General features: G+C 33.4%; 2 protein-coding genes and 1 pseudogene across 3 annotated transcripts; 2 read left to right on the forward strand and 1 right to left on the reverse strand.

The window, feature by feature from the left end:
- Window positions 1-1793: 1793 nt before the first annotated feature.
- LOC142539936 (receptor-like protein EIX2) lies at window positions 1794-4859 on the reverse strand. Its single transcript, XM_075645715.1, has one exon. The coding sequence runs from the start codon at window positions 4753-4755 to the stop codon at window positions 1861-1863; it is 2895 nt and encodes a 964-aa protein (XP_075501830.1). The 5' UTR covers window positions 4756-4859; the 3' UTR covers window positions 1794-1860.
- Window positions 4860-5416: 557 nt separating this feature from the next.
- On the forward strand, window positions 5417-9245 carry LOC142539944 (proline--tRNA ligase, chloroplastic/mitochondrial-like; annotated as a pseudogene).
- An 11319-nt stretch (window positions 9246-20564) lies between these two features.
- Window positions 20565-26066, forward strand: LOC142539950 (uncharacterized). 2 transcript variants are annotated; one of them, XM_075645746.1, is made up of 5 exons: window positions 20565-20897; window positions 21731-21815; window positions 22035-22279; window positions 22372-24277; window positions 24419-26066. In XM_075645746.1, exons 4-5 carry the CDS (start codon window positions 23004-23006, stop codon window positions 25536-25538), a joined length of 2394 nt encoding a protein of 797 aa, XP_075501861.1. In that variant the 5' UTR covers window positions 20565-20897; window positions 21731-21815; window positions 22035-22279; window positions 22372-23003; the 3' UTR covers window positions 25539-26066. The 2 variants fall into 2 exon arrangements, with proteins under 2 accessions (XP_075501861.1, XP_075501852.1); XM_075645737.1 differs by having other exon boundaries at window positions 20565-21815.
- The last annotated feature ends 374 nt before the right edge of the window (window positions 26067-26440 follow it).

Below are 26440 nucleotides of genomic sequence, written 5' to 3' on the forward strand. Positions count from 1 at the left end.
AGCAAAAAAAATATTTAAAAAACATAAGAAAAATTTTAAAATCTTATAAATCATTTTAAGTAACGATAGATGTAAGACTAATTTGTTTCACATAAAAAGGATTTGAATTCATTTTTATTCCCAATTTCTATCACTTTGATGTATATAAGAGTAATTATTACACATAAAATCAATTTAAGCTCATTTTCATTCTTTTGAAGTGTTCTCTCATGGAACCAAACAATTATTTGGGTTTGTCATGCATAAAGTTTTACGGTTTGGCCCATTGACACCCAAGTCAGTGCAATTCTCATTAGGTTCACAATTAGCTTTGTATATGGCTTTGCAACGATATATCACAATTATAAGAAATAAAAGTCTTGTCTTTGGTAACAATATAACATTTAACCTGAATATCAAAAAACGTTTGAACTAACAGATTAATCTTTCACAATCATTCGGTTTTGTTGGATTAAGCGTACATGAGTGAGAATATTATTGAGATTGATGAACTCTTAGGAAGTTATTGTGTCTACTGCTGACATTGTGTCGTTTATTTATTTCATTAAAGATATGGACTGTAAATTTTTATTCCAGAATAAAAAATTTATTTTTCTTTAATTCATTGTAAAATTCATTAATACCTGAAAAACAAAAAAAAAAAATGTATTTATTAATACTATTTAACGAAAATAAGGGCATATATGTTAATACACACAATTTACGTTATTCATATATGTTAATTTTCTCAAGTTAAAAATAAAAATTGGCATGTGAGGCTGTTTCATGGGTCAATTTTGTGAAACATGTCTCCTATCCGACTCGAATCATGAAAAAAAAAAATTGTTTTTCACTCCGAAAATGGACCAGGGCAACCTATCTCAGGGATATATATCTATGATACCAGCTCACATAACACCTAGTCAAAAATTAGAGAATTATAAATTTTGAACAAGAGTGTAAACTTCATTTTAATTCGATTTATTTTAAATTCATTAATTAATGAAAAAAATAAATCAAACAAAAATACATCCAAACAAAATTAAGATGAAGTTCATAAATCAAACAAAAAGAAAAAGGAGTGATAAAAGAAAAATAATTATTTATTAAATAAGGATATAATTAATTTTAAAAAAAAAGAACGTAAATTTTATTATTCTTCTATTTATTTTAAATTTATTTTAGGATTTATTGATTAATAGATGAAAAACAAATAAACAAACAAAGATACATTACTCATATTTTATAATATAAATCAAACTAATTAAAATCTAAAAAAAATTCAAAGTCTTCCGTCGACAAACATAATAAATTTTTGCCCAAGTAGTTTTATTTTTCAACAATATATCAATAGCTACGTTGCCCTCAACGATTTTTCTTTTTATTTTATTTTTTGATTAGATTATTAGAAATCAACATACCGACCAAGTCATTGAAAATTTACTCTACATTTTCACAATTTTAAGAAAGTACAAGGTAAGAAGAAGAGTGTGCGTAATTTACCATGGAAGCCAAAAGACAACCACCCTTTCACATGGTTGCATTTTGCTGACACCATTATAATTTCTTGTAATTGTGCTTATTATTGTCAGTCTTCATATATGTATGCTGTTAAACACCCCTTTCGTCTCGAAAGTATGATATTTGTCTCTGATTTTGGTCATTTATGTTGCTAATATTCAATTTTGATCGGTGTCATTTTTGCAATTTTACGAAGTGACATTGACGTGATATCTATATGACATCTACGTAACTCTGACATAACATTGATGTGTGGAGTGTCACATCAATACTACAATGAAAAAAACTAAAAATATCATAAATTGATTAATATATTGATCTAACAACATAAATGAACAAAATAATAAAATGATCAAAATTCTAGTTTGTAAACATGATCGATTTGTTTGCAATTATTGTCCCTATTACTCCACAAAATCCAATGATAAAACCAAGTCCCATGGAGAGATAAAATCCCCTAGAAATAAATGAATCATCTTCATGCTCCGAACTCGGGGATCCCTTTCCATCATCAATGAAGTTTGGATCTCTATGTGTTTCATGATCTCCTGGGCATGATTTATTGAGTATAGGACGTCCACAGAGTAAAGAATTCCCAATATAAGATGATACGGAAAAGTGCGAATTTGGTGGTATTATTCCAGACAAGTTGTTGTAGGACAAGTTCAAAAATCCGAGGACGCTCAAATTCCAAATGCTAGGTGGAATACCACCAGAAAGGTGGTTTCCTGAGAGATCGAGGATATCCAAGGAGCTCATGCGACCAATATGCTGAGGAATAGACCCTGTCAAGTTGTTTCTTGCAAGATTCAATCCAATCAAGCCTGTTAGTTCTGTGATTTCAGACGGAATGCTACCGCCTAAATTATTGTTTGAGAGATCAATAAGACTAACAAGTGTCAAACCATTTACAAACTTGCGCTCCTGTCCTTTCCACATGAAATACACACCATCCAAGAGGCCACGATATGCTGAGAAGGCATTATCGTCTGGATTTTTACGAGCCGTATCGCTTGAATAAAGTAAGGTAAAAGGAGTTGGCTTTTTAGCCATGGCCTTGAGAAAATGTATGCAGTTTGGTATAGCTCCAGAAATATTGTTTGAAGAAAGAGTTAAGACTTGGATTTTCTCTAGACTACAAATGCTTGAAGGTATGACTCCATAGAACTCGTTGGAACTCAGGCTTAGAACAAGCAAGCTTATAGAAAACTGAGTTCCAATCCAATCAGGTATCTCACCGGTTAGCCTATTGTTTCCCAGATCAATCACTTCCAAACTATAGCAGTTCCTCATGGATGAGGGAATTCTTCCCGAAAAAGTATTATTTCGTAAATTCAACCATGATAACGATGACAACGAACCAAATGATAGTGGGATTTTTCCGGAAAAATTATTGTTGGCCAAATTAAGAAACTGTAATGAACTATAGTTTGCAAAACACTCCGGAAGTTGGCCGAAAAACAGATTGTCTGAGAGGTCTAGCAATCTCCATGTGCTGGTAAGGCATAGAAAGAACACTGGACCAATAATTCTGTTTGTTGATAGATCTAATACAGATCCTTCCCCATTATCAGGAACAAGTGCATAAGAATCCCAATTGATGATGGCAGTGGAGAATGTAATGTTGGGGAAAACGCCATGAATTTGGTTATTTGAGACATTCAAATAAACTAGTTTGGAAGCTAGATTACCTAACCATGTCGGAATGTTGTCTGTGATTTGGTTAAAGGAGATATCAAGAAACACTAACTTAGTCTGAAATCGAAGCCATTCCGGAAACTGTGGTCCTATGTTGCATCTGGAGAGACTGGCGGCTACTAGTTGAAAAGTTGGGATCCAATCAGGGCTACAATTTAAGGTGAACCGCGAGTTAGAAGACAACTCCAATAACTGTAACCTTGACAGATTGAAGAGATGGACCTCTGTGACTACCCCTTCTAACTGATTCGAACCAAGATACAAGACCTTCAGTTTCGACAGGCGTCCTATACTTTCTGTCAAAGGCCCATTGAACATATTTTTGTTAAGGAACAACACTTCCAGGTATGGAGATCTCGTTAGATCCGGTATAGCACCCGTAATATTGTTCGACAACAAATCTAGAGCAATCAAAAGAGGAATACTCAGGTACCCTTTTTCGATGAACCCGTTCAATTTATTACTCCGGAGGGCTAGTCGAGTCAAGGATGAGAACCCTGAAAAATCAATCAATGATCCACTTATATTGTTGTAACTCAAGTCCAGATACTGCAAATTCTTTTCTAGAGGCCCAGACAAGTTCATCATCAGTTGGGAAAGCTGTGCGGTCAATTTGGTATGTTGCAGATTGAAGTACAACAAACTACTCATATTTCCAAGGAACTTAGGAATCCCACCATCAAGAGCATTTCTGGAGAGATCGAGATGTTCAAGGGACCTAAGGCTTTTAAAAGCACTCGAAATGGGACCGGTTATATTGTTTACCGAGAAATCAACAAAAGTTAGGCTACTGTTAAAGTGCAAGAACCAATTGAGTGTGGAAAATGAGAGATGATTTCGTGACAAGTCGAGGGTAGCGAGAGGAGTTGAAGCATTGACAGTGGGTAGAGCAGAAGGGAGCACGTCTTTGAGGTCGGCATATCTCCAGTGTAATTCTTTAATGGAAGTTAATCCACTAATTGCTTGCAACCAATTTGTTGTTTCATTTATGAGAAATACACGGCTGAGATCAATATACTCCAATAAACCAAGATGGATTACCCAATCAAGACTTTCAGCGAAGAGAAAATTATAGCCAAGATCAAGATATACCAACTTGGAAAGGTTCCCAAAAGATTGGGGAACCGTTTCACCGAAATTAGCATTTGAAAGATTGAGATAACTCAACTGGTTGAGTGAACTAATGAACTCCGGGATAGCGGAAGACTCGAAATCATTGAGGCTGAGATCCAGGTAAGTCAAGTGCTTCAAGTCAAGCAACGAAGGGCTAATCGTACCTTGTAGAGGAGCATTGCCATCAGATTGTGACGGACCTCGTAGACTCAATCGCACGACGTGATTAGTTCGGTTGTGGCATTGGACGCCTCTCCATTCGCAGCACTCCCTCATGTTTTCCCCGGTTCCCCAAGACAGAAGTCGGCCATATTCATCGACAAGCTCGTTTTTGAACTCAAGAAGGGCTCTTCTCTCACTATCTAAGCATCTGATCATATTTCCAGAAGCCATACTTAATGACAGCAGAACAAGAAGATCAAAGATTCGAACTTTGATGGACATTACAGCAGTTGTTCGAGGATGTATTCAATCTCTGAATTGTGTGAATGAGATTTTTATTACATAAATCTTCATGGTCTACTTTCTGGTATATATAGATGAGCTGGAATTTCGTACCATTGAAAGTGATACAGTTAGCATAATTTGATGAAATGTCTCTCTATTTTTATTAGAAAAAATTTTCCACACGCAAATTGACTCCCTAAATGTGTACATATTTATTAGAGCAAGAATATTATTTTGTATACTTATCTCCTTTTTTTAAAAAAAAAACAATTCAAATAATATTAATAAATTAAAATGTTTTTATCTTCCTACCATAACAAGAAGAAATAAGCAATCAAAGTGATTGTAGGTTACTCTTTTAATTCGAAGAAATAATCAATCAACCTGATTGTTAAAATATAAGAAAATTTTAAATTTATTTATAAAAAATGTATATATAAAAATTTGTGAGTGGATCTAAGCTTCTGAAAACAAAGTAATTTGGATTATTCTCAGCGCAATTCAATTTCAATAATTTAGAAATAAGATCGAAAAAATATGTTATAAAAACCAATAATAATTTAGATAGAAAAATTCTCTAACTTTTTGAGAAATGTAGTATTTATAAATGTAATTATATTTAAATTGAGAATTTATTTAAAAAAAATCTGACCAAAAGGCCAACGCCATATGTAGACTCATCTCTAATTACACATCGACGCAAGTCTGTGGAGACAGCGCCACCACCAAATGGATGCTGCTCTTCGACTCCCTTCCCTCACTTCACTCTCCTCCGCTGCCGCCGCAGCAATTCCCCGCCGTCACCACTTCCAGCGAATGCGCCTTCCCCTCCGTCGCATCTCCGCTTCCAATTTCTCATCCCAAAGCAGCACCGCTCAGAAAGAACTCGTGATTCCTTCCGAACTCAAAGACGGCTCGGTGAAGCCCAAACTCCAGCAAGAAAAGGAACGGGTTGTCACCCCCTCGCTCGCAGGACTTTAATGCTTGGTATTTAGATATGATTGATAATGCAGAGCTCGCTGATTATGGCCCTGTCCGTGGCACCAGGGTTATTCGCCCTTATGGTTGCGCCATTTCGGAGGCGATTCAGGGTTATGGATTTTCAGTTTATGGGGGGTAGTATGGGATCCGTGGTGGGGGAGAAAATCACTCGTTTGGTTGAGTACGCTGACAATCGACTTATATCTCTTATTATAGTGTGCGCTTCGGGGGGCGCGCATGCAAGAAGGAAGTTTGAGCTTAATGCTAAAATATCATCCGCTTTATATGATTATCAATCCAATAAAAAGTTATTTTACGTATCAATCCTTACATCTCCTACTACTGGTGGGGGTAACAGCTAGTTTTGGTATGTTGGGAGATATCGTTATTGCCGAACCCAATTCCTACATTGCATTTGCGGGTAAAAGAGTAATTGAACAAACATTGAATAAAACAGTACCTGAAGGTTCACAAGCGGCTGAATATTTATTCCAGAAAGGTTTATTCGACCTAATCGTTTTTCTTATTGAAACTTCATAAGTAGAAAGTTTAAATCTTTTTCCAAATTGGGTTGTTTTGATGGGTGCAGGAATACTTGAATGTGAAGTTTAAGGAGACTGGTCATAGTAATATGTATTTGCCCCAGGTGAGGTTCTTACTTCGTCCATCATTAAACTCGAGTATTTGACACTGTTTCAGTTGGTATCTGGAATTTTCGGTAGTTTCTTGTGGCATGGAATCGATTAGCTTCCTTGTTTGTTGATGAATGATGGGTATTTTCTTCTTGTTAGTGGTGTCACATTTGAAGTTATTCACGTTGAGTTACTGAGTTTATCGGATTGTATAATTGTTAGCTACGGTGTTTTGATTGAACTAAGTTGTGTCAAATGCATAATTTAAAGCTATACGTTTTTTAGCTCTTGACAAGTGATTGGAAGTTGTTCTTCACTCGTTACAGGGGCTTGAGCATTTCAGGCATTGCTCTTGCTGAAACACACGTGAAAGGAGAGATCTTTTGTCAAATTAAGTGGTTACTGTGACAAGGATTTTCTTGGTTCTGATGTTTGACTAGATATATGATGGTGGAGTGGTTAATGTGATTATTGCAGTTTATAACATATTCATTCATTGAGAAAGAAGCCAGCCATGTTGAAGGTTTTAGTCGAGAACTAGCTCTTGTTACATTTGGAGAAGGAAAGGAGCTTGAAGAGAAGCTTGTGGTAAATAGACATGTTACCCTCTTTTCCCTGCGTTTTTTTGCATTTGGTTTTTTGAAAATTAATCAATATTCTTGGCAAATGCTGGTGTGAACCGGAGTTTACTTTATGATTTTTGCCTTTGTTGAGGTTATGGCAGGTTCGATCTACTAGTGAAACAATGGTAAACCACATGTTCACTCAATGGATCCATAGTTACCGTGATCTCCCCTGATGATCAATCAGGTAGTGCAGTGCTTTGTGCCGTTTCTTTGTTCATTTTCAACATGTAGGATATCACTTATCGATTTTTTTATGACATGTGTTTAATATGTTTCAGTGGGTAAATGTGACAAGGTGGGAGATGCGTACCAAACAATTTGTCAGAACTCTTGAATTTATTTGGCAGGAGGGTTACACAGCTCATGCGACTCCAGAGGAGGCAGAAAAGTAGGTTAATTCTTTTTGTTCAAAGAGATGTTCACATAGCTCCAACTCTTTGCACTTTCATTTAATCAACTCGTCTACTGAACTGCAGGCGTTACAAATGATTGGCGTGTATATCAAGTTTGCTTATGAGGAAGCTGCGATACCAGTTATTGCTGGTCGTAAATCAAAGATGGAGACATTTGCAGGTGCTTCAAAGACCTATAGCATTGGTGCAATGATGGGAAATCGAAAGGCTTTGTTGGCAGGAATGAGTCACAACCTTGGGCAGAATTTTTCTCGTGCATTTGGAACACAGGTCAGTGACATTTACTGTTAAGAACTTTAAACCTGTGACCTTTCTCGATGTGTGTGCATGGAGATGACATTACGCTAACAATGTGTTGATAAGTTTATTGATCTAATAAACTGTTTACCTGTACAGTTCACTGATGAGAATGGACAAACGCAACATGTATGGCAGACATAATGGGCAATTAGCACCAGATTTGTTGGTGGTATAATTATGACGCATGGAGATGACATTGGCTTGATGCTTCCTCCAAATCTGGCACCTGTGCAGGTACATTTTTGAAGGACTTCACTGATATCTCTTCTAAGACTGAAAACAATTTGTTCCAGTGGCCCAGTACTGCTAAAAATTAATGTTTGAACGAAATTTATGACGTGTGATGAACCTTTTGTAGACGCCCAATTAATGGTGTTCTGCATATACTAAGAGAGTTTCATATTTTTATTAACGTGTTCTTGCAGGTTATGATAGTTCCAATCTGGATGAAGCCCGATGAGAAAGCTGGAGTTTTAACTGCTGCCTCATCTATGAGAGAAATTTTTCAAGCTGCCGGAATTAATTTAAAGTTAATGACTCAGAGCAGAGAACACCTTGGTGGAAGTTCAACTTTTGGGAAATGAAGGTAAGTTCCTCCAAGTTAAATCCTGTTGTTTCACTTTATAATACTACATTATAATGGTATATGTGAGACTGTGTTCAGGCTTTTTAATTTCATCAGGGGTTCCCTCTAAGGATTGAAATTGGTCCTCGAGATGTTGCAAGTGGGAGTGTGGTTGTTTCTAAAGATATATTCCTGGAAATCAAGGAAAAGAATTTGGTATATCTATGGAATCTTCAACTTTGGTGGCTTGTGTAAGAGGCAAGTTGGATGAGGTCCAATCCTCACTTCTAGAACGAGCAACATCATTTCGAGATAGGTGAGTGAGCAAATTTTTTACGGTCTATTATCTCCTGGAAAAAGAAACCGTCTAGGTAGACAAACACCTATTTTTTAAGCAAACCTATTTGATTCTATATGATAACTTTTTCACAACAGAAATAATAAAATCTTGCTGCATTTACATAATATGGCAAAGTTTAGACTTAATAGAGAGAAAAAGGCCAACACTGATCATATGTACCATTAACGCTCAAGAAGCTCGGAAGATTTGTTCAAATTTTGGGTACTTCACAATGATACTATTGTTGCTTGCTTCTGACCGAAAGAATTACATTTCTAGCAACATTATCGACGTGGTTTCTTACAACGAGCTGAAAGAAGCAATAGCTCAAGGAAAATGGGCAAGGGGCCCTTGGTCAGCCAGGTACTTTAGCACCCTTATCTAAAATTATACGCCCGATTTCACAACACAAGATGCATACAATTCTCTTAGAACTCTGGCGCATCCAACGTGAGACTTTCTTTATCGGTGTATACAGCGACAAAGATGAACTGAAGGTGAAAGAAGAAACGGGGCGACTATTAGATGTTTCCCTTTTGAACAGCCAAAGTGGGCAAAGAAATGCTTAAGAAATGCTTGATGACTGGCAATCCAGCAGATGAAGTTGCAATTTTCGCCAAATCTTACTAGTCCCTAGGGCGAAGCCGTATCTTCCATTCAAATCATCAAATTGCCAAATATTGAGGTTTTTAAGATCAACAGTCCGCCAACAAGTTACACATATTATTCTGGGGGATATCTTTTTTTTCTTTGATCAAAGAACCATAAAATTTTGTGTTCTTAGTAGTTACAGAAATTGATACTATAAAACGCTCAAGATGCTGTTTTATATGTATATATATTACAGAATTTTGCATAATATATTTATTTTCTCATACAATATTTGATATTTCGTCAATTAAATTTTATTGGATATTCTGCATCTGCTAAGTCCTGGATCCCGATTCCGCAACATGTTAAGAATGTAAGGGGGCCGAAATTAGGATAGTATCAAAAAAAACAAATCAACCAGACTAATTAAATCCACATGATCTGAAATTGTCAAATTCTGAAAATGAATTTAATGGCAAAAAAACTTGAAATTTCAGAAGTAAAATCGAAGTCCAAACCCGACATCGTCATGCGAGCCTAATTAAAATATATATCAGTTGCTTCACAAGCAAGTCAATATACGTAATCTCTGTGTATATTATAATGCATTGACTGTGTTCCTCCATGCGTGTGTCACTAATGTATATGTTTATTATTTGTTAAATGTAATGATACTACTAAGTATTTCAATTTAGATATGATAATATCGAATAATTATCGTTTTATCAAATTGTGATAATGACGTAACTTAAATATTTTAAAATATATAGTTGTTCAAGTGTCACTTTTCGATTGTTCTCTCAACATCAACATAAACAATTATTGAATGTCAAAAATCTCAAAAATCTCATTTACCATAATTTCACTCTTTGTAATAGATGAGAAGCAAACACGTGATCTCTAATACCAATTGCAAGATTGAGTGTTTGTCGTTTTACGAAAAATTATAAATAGTACTTATGGTACAACACAAATCTTATCTTTTAAATATTATAATTATTCAAACACTATATTTTGATTGATTTATCAAAAGAAAATTATTTTAAAATATGCTGATATATATTGTTCGTGTGTGAGACAGCTAGCTTATTAAATTATTGGATGTGGCTTGTTTTAGATATTTGTTCAACTAGCCCAACAAACTCTACCAAGTAGTTGGAATGCATGACGACTTCTCCAAGGCCATGCCACAGTAGCTTAGAGAGGTGCATGGCAACAATTTGTGAGGTGAGAGAATGAATTGTAAAAGTAGAAAAATCAAGGGGTCTAATTTGTTACAAATATTTGATGATTTTTTTTAAATAACATATTTTTATAGAGTTATAGATTTCTATTTGCTTCTACATAATCTTATATATTTTTAAACTTCAATTATTTAATTTAACACGTTTATTTAAATAATTAATATAACATAACAATAATTTTCAATATTAATAAATGATCAAACTTAAAATAATTTTATTCATTTTAAATAAATATTTGTATAAAAAATATATCAATTTTGTTTCTGACACAAAAAAATAAACAAGCCAATTATTTGTACCTGAAAATAAATAATAAGTATGTTAAAATATTTGTAATTTGTGTAACTTTATAAATTTTTAATATATTTAATTTATTATAGTTATTCTTAAATATGTGTTGATAAACCTCTAAAATTATGTATCAATCACATATATATGTGTGTGCTGAGAGAGAAAGAATTTTGAGTTATAATAAAATCAAGATATAGATTAACTAAAATTATAGAAAATAAATAAACATCAAATGTTATATAATAATTAATAAAAAAATTACATTTTACTTATTAAAAATTATTATTATTTTCAATTTATAGTCAATAAAATAGTATATTTTTTTTTATTATGTAGAGCAATAATTTTTTAAAAAATTTATTAAATATAATTTTAAATTTTATGAGGTTTTGTGACTGGAACTTCAAAAATAAAATGAACGATGATAATAATTTTAATTTTAACATATTGTTAGCAATAAATATGTTTTTAAAAAATAAAAATAACAAGAAAAATAAATGAATGAGAAAAGAATGAAAAATTTAGTATTTGTATTGAGTATATAAGTTTGGAAGGTTTCTCAATTAAATGTACATTCAAATCTTTATGTTGAATCAAAGACATTTTTGACATTTTATTGTTGTACCTTAGACTTTAATTCTTATACTTAATAGAATTTCATGCAGTCATTAAAAGTATATTGATATTTTGAATACCTATAAACTTTTGTATGGTTATTAAAAGTCACATTGAATATCACTAAACTTTTATAGAGTATATAAAAGTCTAGATTGAATACTTCCAAACTTTTAAACTTCATAAAAGTTATTAAAAGTATAGAACCAATGCACCCCTAATTTCCCCATTTTAAATAATTAGTTTAAATTTTTTTAGGCTTGGTTTACCTTATTTTAGAACAAGGATACGACACTTCTCCTTATAAAAAAAAATGTAAAAAATTTGCTCAAAACATTAAGATACCCACGTTCTTTTCTTTGTTACGATTCCTTCATATTCTTTATAGTTGATATAGATTAGGTGTGTCAAAATGCGACACGACCCGTCAATCCGACACAACCCAACACGAAGAAAATCATATTCGGGTTGGGGTTTTTCAGGTTCGGGTTGGGTTGATTCGGGTTAGTGCCATGTTAGGCGGGTTTTGGGTTAGGTCGGGTTGGGTCGCGGGTTGACCCGCGAACTTTTTTTTTTGAAAATATTACCTATATTTTTATATATTGTATGCTTAAACAAAATTTATTGTATATTTATATGATAAATTTTCATCATCTAATATTTATTTTTCATATTTTTATTTTTTTAACAATTTTTTATTTGATTTAGTAAATATACTTTTAATTTTTTACGATTAAACTTTCAAATTTAAATCGGAAATTTTGTTATTATGTGTTTAAATTAAAATAATATTATTATTTTTTATTTTTTTGAATTTTTTTCATTAAATTTTTTAAAAAAATTTAAAATAAATAAATAAAATTCGGGTTATACGGGTTCGTGTTCGGGTTGGGGGTTTTCGGGTTGGTTCGGGTTGGGTTCGGGTTGAAAAAAAATAAAAAAAATTTCGCGGGTTGACCTGAAACCCGACCCAACCCACCCGATTGACACCCCTAATATAGATATTGATCAATGGTATTTTACTAGAAAGGAAAATTCAGTTAATTTTCTTAATATATGAATTAAAATGATTAAATCATGTAAATGTGGACCTCATTTATTTTTTACATATTATTTGTCTGGAAAAATTAGACGATAATTATTATGATTAACATGGAATAATGTGCAGCAACAGGAAACAGTAAGTCGAAGCAATGATAAATCATTTATCCGCAAAATGAAATTGCTCGTATAACAGTGTTCTACGTTGACAACAATTGTCTCTAAGATACAACGACTACAAATCAAGATAATGAAACACAACAACTCTTGATAGTAGCAAATGAAATATGTAGAACTTTCAAACACAAAGTGAACGAGAAGGGAATGCAGCAAAGATGTGAGAAAAAAGTGTGAACAATGCAGATGGAGGGATTATTTATAGTCTATATATCCATCAGTTGCGTAGAAGGAGCACAACCTTCTGGATACGAACGCAACTTTCTGTGAAAGGCCAAGAGACTCACTGGATTCAACCGCAGCCTAGTGTGAACAATGCAGATGGAGGGATTATTCGTAGTCTATCCACCAGTTGCGTAGAAGGAGCACAACTTTCTCGATACGAATGCAACTTTCTGTGAAAGGTCAAGTGACACACTTGATTCAAACAAAACTTTCTGGACGGACGCATTATTTGATCCGAACGCAAACGGAAAAAGAATCATTTTCAAATATATAGATTTTGTCCAAAAATATTAATACGGACAAAAGATCACACCACACCGGTCGTCCGCATGCGTGTGTTTTATCGAGACTCAGCCTATCAGCATCTTCTCCATCCAAAAACTTCTGATACCCCTTGATACCCAAGCTCTTAGCTCAAAATTGGAGCTAATAAGAAAAATTATACTTGACTCATTTTCCAATATAGGACATTTCTCGCTTCCTTCCATTTACTACATACTATTTATCCAACAGTTGTCATATATCGTGGATTAGAATGTCTTGTTCGTGCATGTAATTGACTATATAACCAATATTTTGGGGAAAAAACTATGCATTTTTTGACATCTACTGAGTTAATTCCGTAATTCTGATGATTATTGGATCCTGTAAGAAGTATTTTAAAAAGAGCGAGAAAGCGTGATTAAGTCGGAATGTTTCAGATAAAATTTTAGATAATTTTTATTATTTTTTCATAAGATTTAACATTTAGATATTAAATATTTGATTATATAAAATTCTTAAACAAAAAAATACATAAATGCTCATAAATATTATTTAGTGATTACTCTCGATAGTAAAAAAAACTTCTAAGATTTATATATCTTTTTTTTTAAACTTCGGATACTTTTGTGTCTTTTAATATTAATTGTGTTGATATAATTAAATTAAATTGTAAAGTTTAAAACTCCACCTTAATGTTTTGTGTTTTTTAAAAACCTTGCAGGTAAATTTTAGTCAAACTCGGGAAAACTCAAACTAAATTGGAAAAAGGTAAAATGTGAAGAAAAATTGAACAAGAAAACAAGAAAAATTACGAGTTGTATGTTAGGTGTTTAAACTTCGGATAAAACCGAAAAAATGAAAATTCCAAATAAAAAAAAAAACCAAACACCGAACCGAACCGAAAGCTGAATTTTGTAATTCGGAAATAAATATCAAAAGTCAAATTTATTTGGTTTGATTTCAGATTTTTTATGTCAAAACTGAACCCATCGAAAAAACGAAATTTCAGTAAATTAATAATTTTATTTTTATTTTGAGATGATATTCAGTGAAAGATTAATAATTTGAATAATTTTTAGTTGATTGTTGTTTATTTAATTCATTTAGATTTTCTGTTTAAATGTTTTACAAAAACTAATATAAAAAATAACATATTACATTTTACAATATATTTATATTATTAATTTTAAAAATTGTATCAAAATCAAATAATTGAGCTGTTTTGATAAAAAAATCGAACCGAAGAAAAATGACTTGAATATCAAAATATATATTTTTTAAATCGAAAAAATTCAAAATAAAAATAGAATCGAACTAACCGGTGAACGCTCTAGATGTTATGGTCTGACGAGCGAAAGAGTTGTACATTTGGACTCTTGTGGTATTTGCATGGGGCCCATTGATTGGAGAGCATGAGTTTGGAGTGGAGTCTTGCGAGAGCAGGTAGGGTTTCTCTGTTGTAGAACTAAAGCAAAACGCGTGCAAGGGGGGAAAAAAAGCAAATGCTGCCTTTAGTTATCATATTCTCTATGTCCCTCCTATTTAATTATTCCATCATTTTATTTATTAGAAATATTAATTAGTTTACCTCATTATTTATTTCTATAAATTTTAGTCAGGTTGTCGAATCAATTTACGGTCTTAGCTCAATAATTTGTATTTGTTTACGATGTTAGTACTTTCTCATCGTAATATTGACGAGCCTGCGAAAAAATTATTACTAGAAAAAAAATGTAACTAAAAACCGCGTGTGGATTGACCGATGATAAGATAAAAATCATGAAAAAAACGTTGTAATTATAGGATAAAAAATTGTAATTTTCCCTTTATTTGAAGTCCAGATCAAGAGAATTTCATGATCATGGTACGATCCAAGGTGAGATCCATGATTTTTTTATGTATGATTTGAGATGATTATGAAATTTGTGTTTTTTTAAAAAAAATTTAGAGAAGATTATGATCATATGTTGTTGGGTCCACTCATAATTTGGTGTATCAGGTTTTGATAAGTTTTGTGTGTGTTAAAATGTGACTCGTCTCATATTTTATGATAGGATAAAGCATTTTATAAGTGTGAAAATAGTCTTTAATTTTGTTGTAATAAACATGTTTTTTAATATAAATATGCATGCACGAACTAAATCGAGTACCGATCCTAATCTAGCTCCGTTTTGTGAGCTCATCCCACGTAAACTTGTTGTTTAATTCAGTTAAAACTTAATTATTAACAAAAGTAATTTAAATTAATTAGTAAATAAAATAACAGGAGAAAACTTTAAAAACTAACCAGAGACGAACTTTAAAGAAGGTTAAAAAAAAGAAGGAATATTAATTAATGCAACTAAAAACTTATATGCGAAGCAGGAAAATAAATATATGGAAATAGTAGATTTTTGTGAGATGGTCTCACGAATTTTTATATATGAGACGGGTCAATCTTACCGATATTCATAATAAAAATTAATACTCTTAGCATAAAAAGTAATCATTTTTTATGATAACCTAAATAAGATATCCGTCTCACAAAATACGATTCGTGAGACCATCTCTCACAAAGTTTTATAATATTATTTTTGGTGATGTGAACTATGAGTAGCATCTAAAAATCAGAGCCACACGTTTCCAATCTGCATTTGATTCATCAATGCCTGACAACTTATTACCTGATCTACATTATTGCAAGTTGCAACCCTCTGCTCTGATTCATTTTGACTTCAAATTCCAGTAAATTTGTTTAAATAAAGGTCTAATATTTAGACTTATATTAATATTAATAATTAATTCATATTATAAGTATCATTTTTATTAGCACATGGGGTCGTTGTTATATATGATATGTGAAATATAATAATGTTGGAATTTTTTGTTATTATCAAACATACTATATTTTGATTTTGAATTTTTTAATATTTTAATTTTTTAATGTAAAATTAAGTTATTATAAATATGAATTTCTTAGTAACAAAATTTGGTATCCATTAAAGATTTAAAATACTCGTTAGAAGGGCGTTTTGTAATTAAAATTTATATATTAAGTCAAGTGTTAATAAAATAAAGTGATGTAAATAATATATCCTGAAATATAATTTATATGATAAAAACTTGTGTGAGACAGTCTCACGATCGTATTTTGTGAGACGAATATCTTATTTGGGTCATGCATAAAAAAATATTACTTTTAATACTAAAAGTATTACTTTTTATTGTGAATATCGGTAGGATTGATCCGTCTCACATATAAAGATTCGTGAGACCGTCTCACAAGAGACATACTCAATTTATATTAGCATGTCATGGCATGCACGATGTATGTGATCTGTAAAACAAAAAAATTAAGGTTTTTTTAAAACAATTAAATTTAAACTTATCAATTTTTTTAATTGAAACGATAGGAGATAAAAGATAATATAGAAAGAGATTTGTAAAATGAAATTGAGTGGTTAAGAACATTTTAAGAAATATTAGTATAAGATATTTAATTTTAATTAATATACAAATATATACACACTAATGGTTGGGTACGTGTATAACGAGTGTTGAAGTAGTTAATTATCTAGTAAAAAAAATTCCGTCCACCAATTAAGAATTGGATATATGATATTTTCAAGCAATTTTCAGAGCTTTTTTTTTATTTTTATCTTGATCTGAATAAAAATATACATGAAAAAAATCTTAATTGAAAAAAATTGTTTTTCGTAATGATAGATAGTAAGAGATATTACCTTATGATTGATGTATTACCATGAAATGACAAGCTCAATTCAATAATTGATATCAGAGTCAGGGTTTTGTGTTAATTATCGTTCATAGTTTATAAGATATTGCAATCAACTATAAAAATTATTGAGTAGTCATAATTATCCTTATTCCACGGACATAAACATAACGAATTGAATGTTATATATATTAAAATATTTGAATTACATTGTTATTAATATAAATATTTTTTTAAAAAGTAAAAAAGGTTCAATCTTAGATATTATACTATATTATTCATTTTTATTGCATATCGACGAAAATAATCATGCAAAAAATTGTGAAATAATTATTTCAATTATCTTATGTTGCGTTTATTTAGTGGGATACGATTGATAGGGATGTAAACGAACCAAACCGTTTGTGAGCTATTCGAAGCTCGATTCGATAAAAGCTCGTTTGAGCTCGTTTAATGAGGTTCATTAAGATAAACAAATCAAACTCAAGCTTTACAGTATTCGGCTCGTTAGCTCGTGAACATGTTTGTTGGTAAGTTCATTAGTAATTTTTTAGATAAAAAAATAATAGTTTGGATATTTGATTTATTGATTTTGCATATTATTTATTAAATATATAGAAAAATCTATTAAATTTATTTATTATTAATAAATTTACAAATTTAATAAGAATAATATATTTTTCTTTAAATATAAATTTACTTTTTAATTAATTTAATGAAAATTTAAATGTATAATTCATATTTATTAAGCTTGTTTAGGCTCGATAAAGGCTTGAATAAGCTCGTGAGTCATGCATATATTCGTTAAATAAAGCTCGAGCTCGGCTCGATTATAAACGAACCAAGCTCAAACATTCAAGAGTTCGGCTCGGCTCGACTCGATTACATCCCTAGCGATTGACACTGTTAAACTATTGAATATGTCTATTATGATACTGTCTCACGAGTTTATATCAATGAGACGGGTCGATCAGACCCATATATAGCATAAATATTATATTTTTAACATACAAAATAATGTTTTTTCCGACGCATCTCACAGAATTAACTTATGAGACTATTTCACAAGAATTTTTTATAAATTAATTTTATGATATGAAATAATGATGGATAAACAATAATTGTTGGAAAAAATATATTTTGATAAAGTGAGCATATCATACCAAAACTCGTGGAATCATACACTGATTTTATTGAGAAAACTCTTTTTTTTAATTATAATATTTTTAGAATAATATGTTTTTAGGAGGGAAAAAAGTATTATAGAAGTAAGAAAATTTACGCGTCTAGTCTAGAATACTTTCGATAATAATTGTTTTATATAAAAAATTTATTTAATTAGTATCCACTTTAACAATTAGTGTATATATAAAATAGACATATTCCTTACCTATCATAACATCAAACATTCAACCTCGTGAATTTTAGGTGAAAATTCGCAAAATTCTTGCTCAAAATTTGAATTCCCATATGTAAAAAAAAAAAAAAAAGTTTTGTCATAAAATAAATCTTATTTTTTTAGAATACGAGATATTATATTATATAGAATAAAATTTTATTCCAAAATAATTGTAACTAGGTAGCTACAACACATTACTTAAACTGAAATAAACGATCGAGCAATTGATTTAATTTGATAATTTGACATGATCTGTGGTGGATGAAGAGCAATGAAGGGATGATAATCGTCTAATTGATCTTCAAATATATTAGCACGAATATGTTTGAATTCGAATAATGATTTTGTAGAACCCATCATTTGTGCAATTTAAATGTTTTACAATTTTTTAATAGTTCAAACACCACATCGATTGCTCTATCCAACAACAAGAGCACACGATAATTTTTCTCTCAACAACTGCATTTTTTACAATTAATGAGAATCGAACTTGTGACATTAATTCTGATACTAACTATAAAATCAAATGTTTATTACTTTACCAAAAAATATAATTGTTAGTAATGGTGCTGTGAGAGCCCGAATTTCTAGCAGTAGCATTTTGCAGCAGCTAGCAATATTCAGCAGCAATGTAAAAATATCAGCAGAAGCTAACAATTCCAACAGCCATTGATATTTCAGAAGCTGGTATTTTTCCAGCAGTTAGAATCCAGCAGCAGAATAGTTTAGTAGCGCGAGATTCCAGCAGATGGCTATTGATTCTGCTTATGACTTGTAACTGAAGCATTTAATATGGAATAAAGGCTGTTACTGACACATCATGGCAGATTATGACCATTAATTGGGAGGCTAACCGTCAGAATTTTACCTATAAATAACACCCACAAATATCTAAAATGGTGTTACACAAATCTTGAGCTATAACTTGAAATTCGAGCTAAGACAGTGCCTTTTCGAGCTGTAAAATCCAGTAGCAAGAACAAGCAGATTCCAGACTTCAATCAAAATTTCTAGCAAATTACGGTAAGTGGGCTTATGTATAAATATCTTGAAATCAATTTGATAATTTCTGTTTTGAAGCAAAGTATATGTATTTTTGATTTTTGATATTTGATTTCGAAGCACTGAAACCTAGTGAACTAATAATAGGAATATACATTCTGAAATATTCCTGATTCCTGATTACTGATTACTGGTCTCACCCTTTAGAGGATAGAACATATAGGGGACTGATATCAGTTTAGCCACGAAATCCACAAACGTGTTCAGTGCTTGATTGCTAAATTTTAAATTCTGATTTCTGTTCTAAAAACTGTTATTCCTGAATATTGATTCATGTTCTGAAAGTAAGAGTATCTATATATTATTTGTATTACTGTTTCTGTTGAAAATGATTTTCGAAAACTGAGAGTTATTCCCGGCCCTGCTTATTGACTGACGACCATATCACTCACCCACCAACCCATCTCAGATAAGAACGAGGAAGAAACGTTAGAAGAAGAAGAGCAGAATCAGTTCTGGGGCTGGTGAAGAAGACTGTTATCTCTCAGTTCTGATTTATGTTTTTATATTCCGCTGCATCTATTTAGACATTGTTATGTATGATTTTATATTTCTGCTGTAAAACATTAATTATGTGAGTTTGTATCAGACAATGAATTATTCAGTATTATGAATAAAAGAATGGTTTCTGAATTTTGTACTTCTGAGGCTTGTTGTTTTTCGAATGTAAATTTGATAGCAACGCCGGTGTCGACCAATCCCGTCTCTGGAGTGTGACATGTGCAACTCAAGTTTTTTAAAATTGTACAACAAATCAAGATTTATGTTTTGATTAGTCTCCTCACCATAGACAATTAATCTATAAAATATATTTAAAAATTTAAACTTTAAAAATCCATGAATTTGAAAAGTACGATGTTATTTGAAATTTTTTGAATATATATACAAAAATATATGGATAAGAGCAGATGGTGAAATTAATAGTCTTCTGCTAATTTTTTTAACCAAAGATTTGATAAAGATTTAAATTAGGCTTAAATTATTGATTTTTTTTTTCCTATTTAAATTAGCCTCTTTTGCTATTTCCTCTCCCTCACCTTTCGTGTGTATTTGTGGAGAGTTTCCTATTTGGTTAAGTAAAGCTTGTAATCGAGGATGTTACTCCGATTTAAATAAAATTATAGGTTTTTCTGTCAAAAAAAATTTATATTTCTATTCAATTTATTTAATTGCGATATAAAAAAAATTAGGCTCTCAATATAATTGTAGTAGTGCAAGGGCATCAAGGGTATTTTCGTCACACCAGCATAAAGTACGAGGGTAGTATCGGAATAATGGCAAGTATAAATCGGGGTGCGATCTATTGCTGCAAAGCCTCATCATCTCTTCTCAAGAAAGGCGAAGAAATTCTGGATGACAAGATTTAAGAGGCAATCCGACGGCTCCTAATTGTTAGAGGTTCATGATCCGACGGCCACCGTTCATCAGCCTTCGTGGACTCCATTGGTGCTGAGCGGCGGCGGCGGAGCTTACATTTGATTCTTTGTGAATAAGAATGCTGGCGAAGGGCGTTTGACGGAATATGAAGATTTGAATGGAGCTTGTGCCGAAGGTCAGCTTGCGCAGAAGGTCGTGAGATTTAGAACAATCGGACGAGGATTAATCGGGAAATCGTGCCATTTACGCGAGAAGATTTGAGAATTGATACTATTTTACAGGTATATGAACTCTAAGCTTTTTGATGATCTGCTTGTCACTTGTGTGTCGTTTTGTGTTGTCGTCATCATCTTCGTCAGAGGAGGAAATCTGCATCTAAAGATCAAGATCAAGATCTGTGGTTTTTGAAGCTGTTCCTGCCTACATAGGGTTTTATTATTCCGGATTTTTAGTTTGTTATCCATTAATTCTAGATCTGAACCGGATGCAAAGTCCTATGCTCGAGAAATTAATGATTGAAGGCGTTCCTGCATATGAATTGAAGATTCATGTCGAAGTAATAAGATTCAGGGAAATTTGCATCGGATCAAGCTGACTTTATTCACAGATTATTTCGTGGAGTATCAAGAAGCTGGCTTTTTACAGATGCTCCTTTGAGATGACATTCTTTTGATCCACCTGGTGTTGGTTGGGTGGAAGATGGACTGTGAATACGAAGAAAAGTTGGATATTTTCTTCATTTTTTTAATGACTCGTGATTGCTTATTTAATTGATGTTGAGCTACCCTCCAATCTCTTAAGAGTTGCTACCTAAACTGCGGAGTTACCCTCCAATCTCTTAAAAAGTTGCTACTAAAACTTTGTCGTGTTCCTGCGCTTTCATATTTTTAACGTGCTTAGTTGGATCCGAAATATAAAATACTGGCAGATTTCTTCATTTACGTGTTGCTAGCACAGATGGTTTCGAGCAGAGCATTTTATTGGTCTAATGGACCGTCGTGTTTAATGGCCACTTTAATACAGAAGCGGCGCCAGATTCTTCATTCTTTTTACCTCAATAATTTTTACCATATGAAGAGTGCGAGTCATTAATTCGATTTAATGTCTGATGCAGTCTGCTTCGGTGTGTGCAAAGATTTGGAGGCCAATTTGAGAGAGATCCGGTGGTCGAAGTGAACTAAGTTGCCTTTTGGCCTATGGTGAGATTCTGAAATTCTTGTGAAATTAATCATCTAGCTAATGAAATGCTTTGTCAAGCTTTTGTAATTCTTAAAACTTGTAGTTGATGGGGAATCCCAATAAAAACATTTGTAAGGAAACACAGGTTAGAACAGATTGCTGTTGTATATATTGATCAGTTCAATACAGTTTCCTTTCTTTATTTTTTTCCTGAATTTTAAGTGTTCCGTGTCTGGCAGATGCATTTGGTAATTGCTCCAGGAGAGTGGAACATAAATCGGGGTTAAATCAGGGAAGAGACCTGATTTCTTAGGAATCCTGCAAAACCTGTTGTGGTAGATTGATTGTTGGTGTCATAGAGCCTATAATTTTGGAAATGCCAGGCACTGTGGGTCTAGAAGTTATGGGTTCAGTCAACCCACAGTTAAATTGGAAGATTGTGACGAAAGGAAGACGTTCCAGAACGTCAGTAGCAAGAAGGAAGGTACTTTGTCAAATCTATTATTTACCATGATTTTTTCCTAGTCTGATACACCTTCTATTTACTAAGAGGTATGCATATGTTAAATGTGGCAGTTGAGCGCAGCTGTTTCTGGACAACCAACCTCTGGAAAAACTGAGCACTGTGCCAATAAAGAAAAGGAGACATTTGCTTCGATCTCCATCACCTCAGCCTCGAACCCTTTCTATATGTCGTCAAGATTCTTCCTCTCAACCATATTCTTCTTCCCCACCTTTTGAAGATGACTATGCATATTCGAGTCAATTCTCAGTTCTGAGGCCTGCGAGCTCATATTCCAACTGGAAATCAAGAGATGGATCATCTGCAATAAAATTCGGTGAAGGGTTTGATTATGAAATTCTCTCTGCACAAGTAGTAGGGGAACATAATTATGTGGGAGACTTCTCAGGTATAGAACTTCTTGCAGCCGCTGCTAGCATGGATGATGATACAGATACTGCATGTAAACAGGATCTTGTCGTAGAAAATTCTTTAATACCAAAAAGCTCTGAAACATCCATTCTTGACACACAATTTAAACAAGATTCAGAATGTAACAAGTCCTTGAGCAATGAGATAGTGCTTGAAGATGACACCGACTGCTCTATAATTCGGAACAACCTGGAATCTGCTGCTCAAAGTCTGCTTGGATGTACTGATTCTTTGAAAGTGGACCGCAGGCACTGGAATTTGAACACTTTGATGGATGCTTGGGATGAACCATGTAAGGTTACAATTGCTGGAAAAACCTCAACAGGATGCTGCTAATAATGATATGCATGTGGAAGAAGGAAGACGGGGAGGTTCAGAATGCCAGATACTCTGTAGTCCAGTTGTGGCAGAGGACAAGTTTTCTGATCTTGAAGTAGAAGAAGATAAGTTGATAGCAGTATCAGCTCTTGGAACGTGTATTGAGTCGTTCACTTTGGGGGAAACTTTATGGCAACCAGGCAATATTTGTTATTCTAATGTGACTACAAAGACTTCTGACCACGATACTGATAAAAAGGTTGAGTATCCATCTGCTTCTGTTGAAAAGATTGATTCACCTGCTGCTTTGGTTCAAAAGGTTGTTTCACCGGCAACTTCTGCTCTGATAATCAATTCACATATTGCTTTTGTTGAAAACGTGGATTTGAAGAGTGATTTGTCTGAAAAGATAGATTCCTCTCCTCCTTCAGCTGAGAACACTGATTCACACACGTCTTCTTCTGAGAAAGTCGATTCGCATGTGGCTTCTGCTGAAAAGTTCGATTGGTGTGTGGCTTCTGCAGAAAAGATTGATTCATATACGGCTTCTGCAGAAAAGACTGATTCACATATTGCTTCTGCAGGAAAGATTGAGTTGGATATGTCTTCTACTGGAAAGATTGATTCAACTGTTGATGCTCAGATACATTCAGATGTATGTTTATATAATCATGGTCATGTGGTTGATAGTGACGACTTGCCTAGGTCTCAGGAAGGTCATGATTCTCCGTATGAAGATGGAGAGCTGAGGGGGTCATTTTTGTACCCCTGGGAGGACAATGAATTGGAAAATAAACATGTTGATTATGAATCTGATGGAAGACATGGAGATAGTTCTGATGCAGGTGATTTACCGGGGTCTGAGATAGTCGATGGCGGTTCTGAGGGATCTCACAGCAGTGTGAGAAAAAGTTTGTTAGCAAAAAGATTTCTGGGAAGAAATGAGAGTAATTGTAGATCATTCAAACATTCGTATATGCATTTTATGGAAGATGAATCCGAGAATAACGATCGTGGTGGAAAGAATGAATCGGATATTGACCTAGTTATTAGTGGAAATGACAATCAGAGAAGATTCTCAGATCAAACAGATGCAATTGATGATACTGTGGCACATATGGACAAATACTTGTTAAGGACTATACAGGGTAAGGTTCAATCTTGTAGCAAAGGTCGGTCATCCTTGGATGCATTTAATGGGAAGGATATTTTCGTTTTTCAACAATGCAGGTAATTAATGTGTTCACGTAATTCGTTTACCTTTTTAAGGTTCATACACCTCTAATTGTTTGTATATTTGTCTTGCATCTTCTTGGAGGAACTACTTTGAATTATTTAGTTCTCATAGTGTTTTTATTGTGATATATTTAGATCTCGACGTCTTGGTGGTTCAGATTCTCACCCTGAAAGGGATATGGGGCCCTACAAATATTTGAGCAGGTATAGGCATGCTATTCACGGAAATGAAAAAGGTGGAGCAGAGCAGTGGACATACTGGGGTTCAAAAAGCCGTTACACTTCAAGTTATCAAGGTTTTGAGGGTCGTAACCTCAACAGGCCGAGACGAATAACTGGGGACTTAGTAGATAAGTCTGGCGGGGTGGAATTTGACCATAAAAGACAGAATTCTAATTATTTGTCAAAAGGTTACTTGCGTAGGCCCTTAGTTAGAAGTTCACCTGTGGACAGAGGTGATCGTTTTGTTGTGCACAGAAGGATGCCGCTAACTCGAGGTATTAAGGAGAATTATCCACAAGGTGTTGGTAAGAAATACGAGCCTCTACCTGATGATGCTTCCAAATCTGTTCGCCTGTCACCTTATTTATCGAGAAGGGAAAGAAGTTTTTCTCCCAGTTCTGGTAGAGGCGTTCATATTCCTTTAACACGCAGAAGATCTCGGTCAAGATCGAGAACACGTTCCCCAATAGCCTGGCATTCTAATAAAGGACGGGAAATGGGTAGTAGAAGGCACATCAGATCTCCAGATTTTAGGTCTGAGGCGAGGATGGATAGAACGAAGTTTCCGAGTTCGAATTCCACTTTTACATCAGATTATCGTGAGGGTTACTTGTCCCCACCGAGGGGCCGTTTCTCCCCACAACACAACGGCCGATGGTTCGATGATCTTGATTTTGCAGACAACCATTTAAGATGGCGGAGATCACCGGTCAGATTATTTCGACGCTCTCAAAAGTTTGATGCTATCGGTTCTTCAGGTCGACTAAAATCAGAAGGCTATTTTAAACCCGCAATTCGCCCGGGAAGATTCTCCTTGGCTAATGATGGCAGGGAAGGTAAATTTGAGACCGACTATGAGCATAGAAGGCATGATGACCGAGGTGAGGTGATGCATCGAAGACGGGATGCTGATGATGGTGGAAATTCGAGGCGGTTTCGGCAACCTGCAGAAGCTGATGTCATCGAGATGCCCAACTTGAATAACAAGGATGATGCCCGAGGTACTGACCCAAGTAATGTGCCTCAGAGATAGAATAACGAGGATAAGGGAACATTTCAAATAATCTGACCTGCTATATTCTCTTTCGAGATGGAGAAGAGAGTGGTTATATACATATAATGTATATATGACTAGGAGCATTGATGTAGAAGAGAAACGGCGATTGAATTCGAGTGTTCATTTGTTCATTTCCTCTCGAGGTCGATAATTTGTGCTAGATAGTATTCGTGTTCCTGTTGGTTTTGTTTTGCCCTTTCCTTTTTAACATGGGTATTTTTTTTTACTAATTTATTTTACTGATTTCTTTCTTGATGATCCAATACATGGAGAGATGGGAGCTTGTTTGAGTTTAAGCTGCTGATGAGGTCAGTGTAGTGACTGTTTGTGGAATCCAGTCTGATGTTTATGGTTTGGAAGAGTGAAATCTATGAGAAGAAAAAGCTGCCATGGGTGAGGCCAACCCATGGGTGCGGTTTGTTGGCCAAACCAACTCGTTATCATTCTTTTTCGTCTTGTACAATATATTTCTAGAATTGATGGTGAATCTTTCGTAGCAGTAGATATCGTTATTTATTGAATTTGTCACTTACCTCCGATAAATACAAAAAATATAATAACAAAGGGAGATAAAAGTGTCAAATTCATTGGAAGATAATTGCCAAATTCCATTATTATATAGATAGATATTAATTGCTAAAAAAAACCCGATATCGAAATATTGCAATCAATACAAGTTTTCGACCATATATGTAACGTACCGTACTTTTACTACTCAAAATTTGCGGAAGAAATTAAAATTTTTCTTAAATAAACGTGAACATTCAAAATTTGCTTAAAATAAATAAACTGTACGCCTCACAAGTTGTTGCAACAACAGATTTGAAAGTTAAGGTTTGACAAAAGTGTTCAATATTTTCATAAAGCTTAAAACATGG

This window comes from Primulina tabacum, chromosome 1, assembly GCF_025594145.1.
Source record: "Primulina tabacum isolate GXHZ01 chromosome 1, ASM2559414v2, whole genome shotgun sequence".
Classification (NCBI taxonomy): Eukaryota; Viridiplantae; Streptophyta; class Magnoliopsida; order Lamiales; family Gesneriaceae; genus Primulina; species Primulina tabacum.

Bases quoted from the DNA above. Each gene is read 5' to 3' on its own strand.
- LOC142539936 (XM_075645715.1), bottom strand. From the start codon at position 4,755: ATGTCCATCAAAGTTCGAATCTTTGATCTTCTTGTTCTGCTGTCATTA.
- LOC142539950 (XM_075645737.1), top strand. From the start codon at position 23,004: ATGCTTGGGATGAACCATGTAAGGTTACAATTGCTGGAAAAACCTCAA. The intron at 24,278-24,418 runs GTAATTAATGTG...TGATATATTTAG, and splicing joins TTCGTTTTTCAACAATGCAG to ATCTCGACGTCTTGGTGGTT.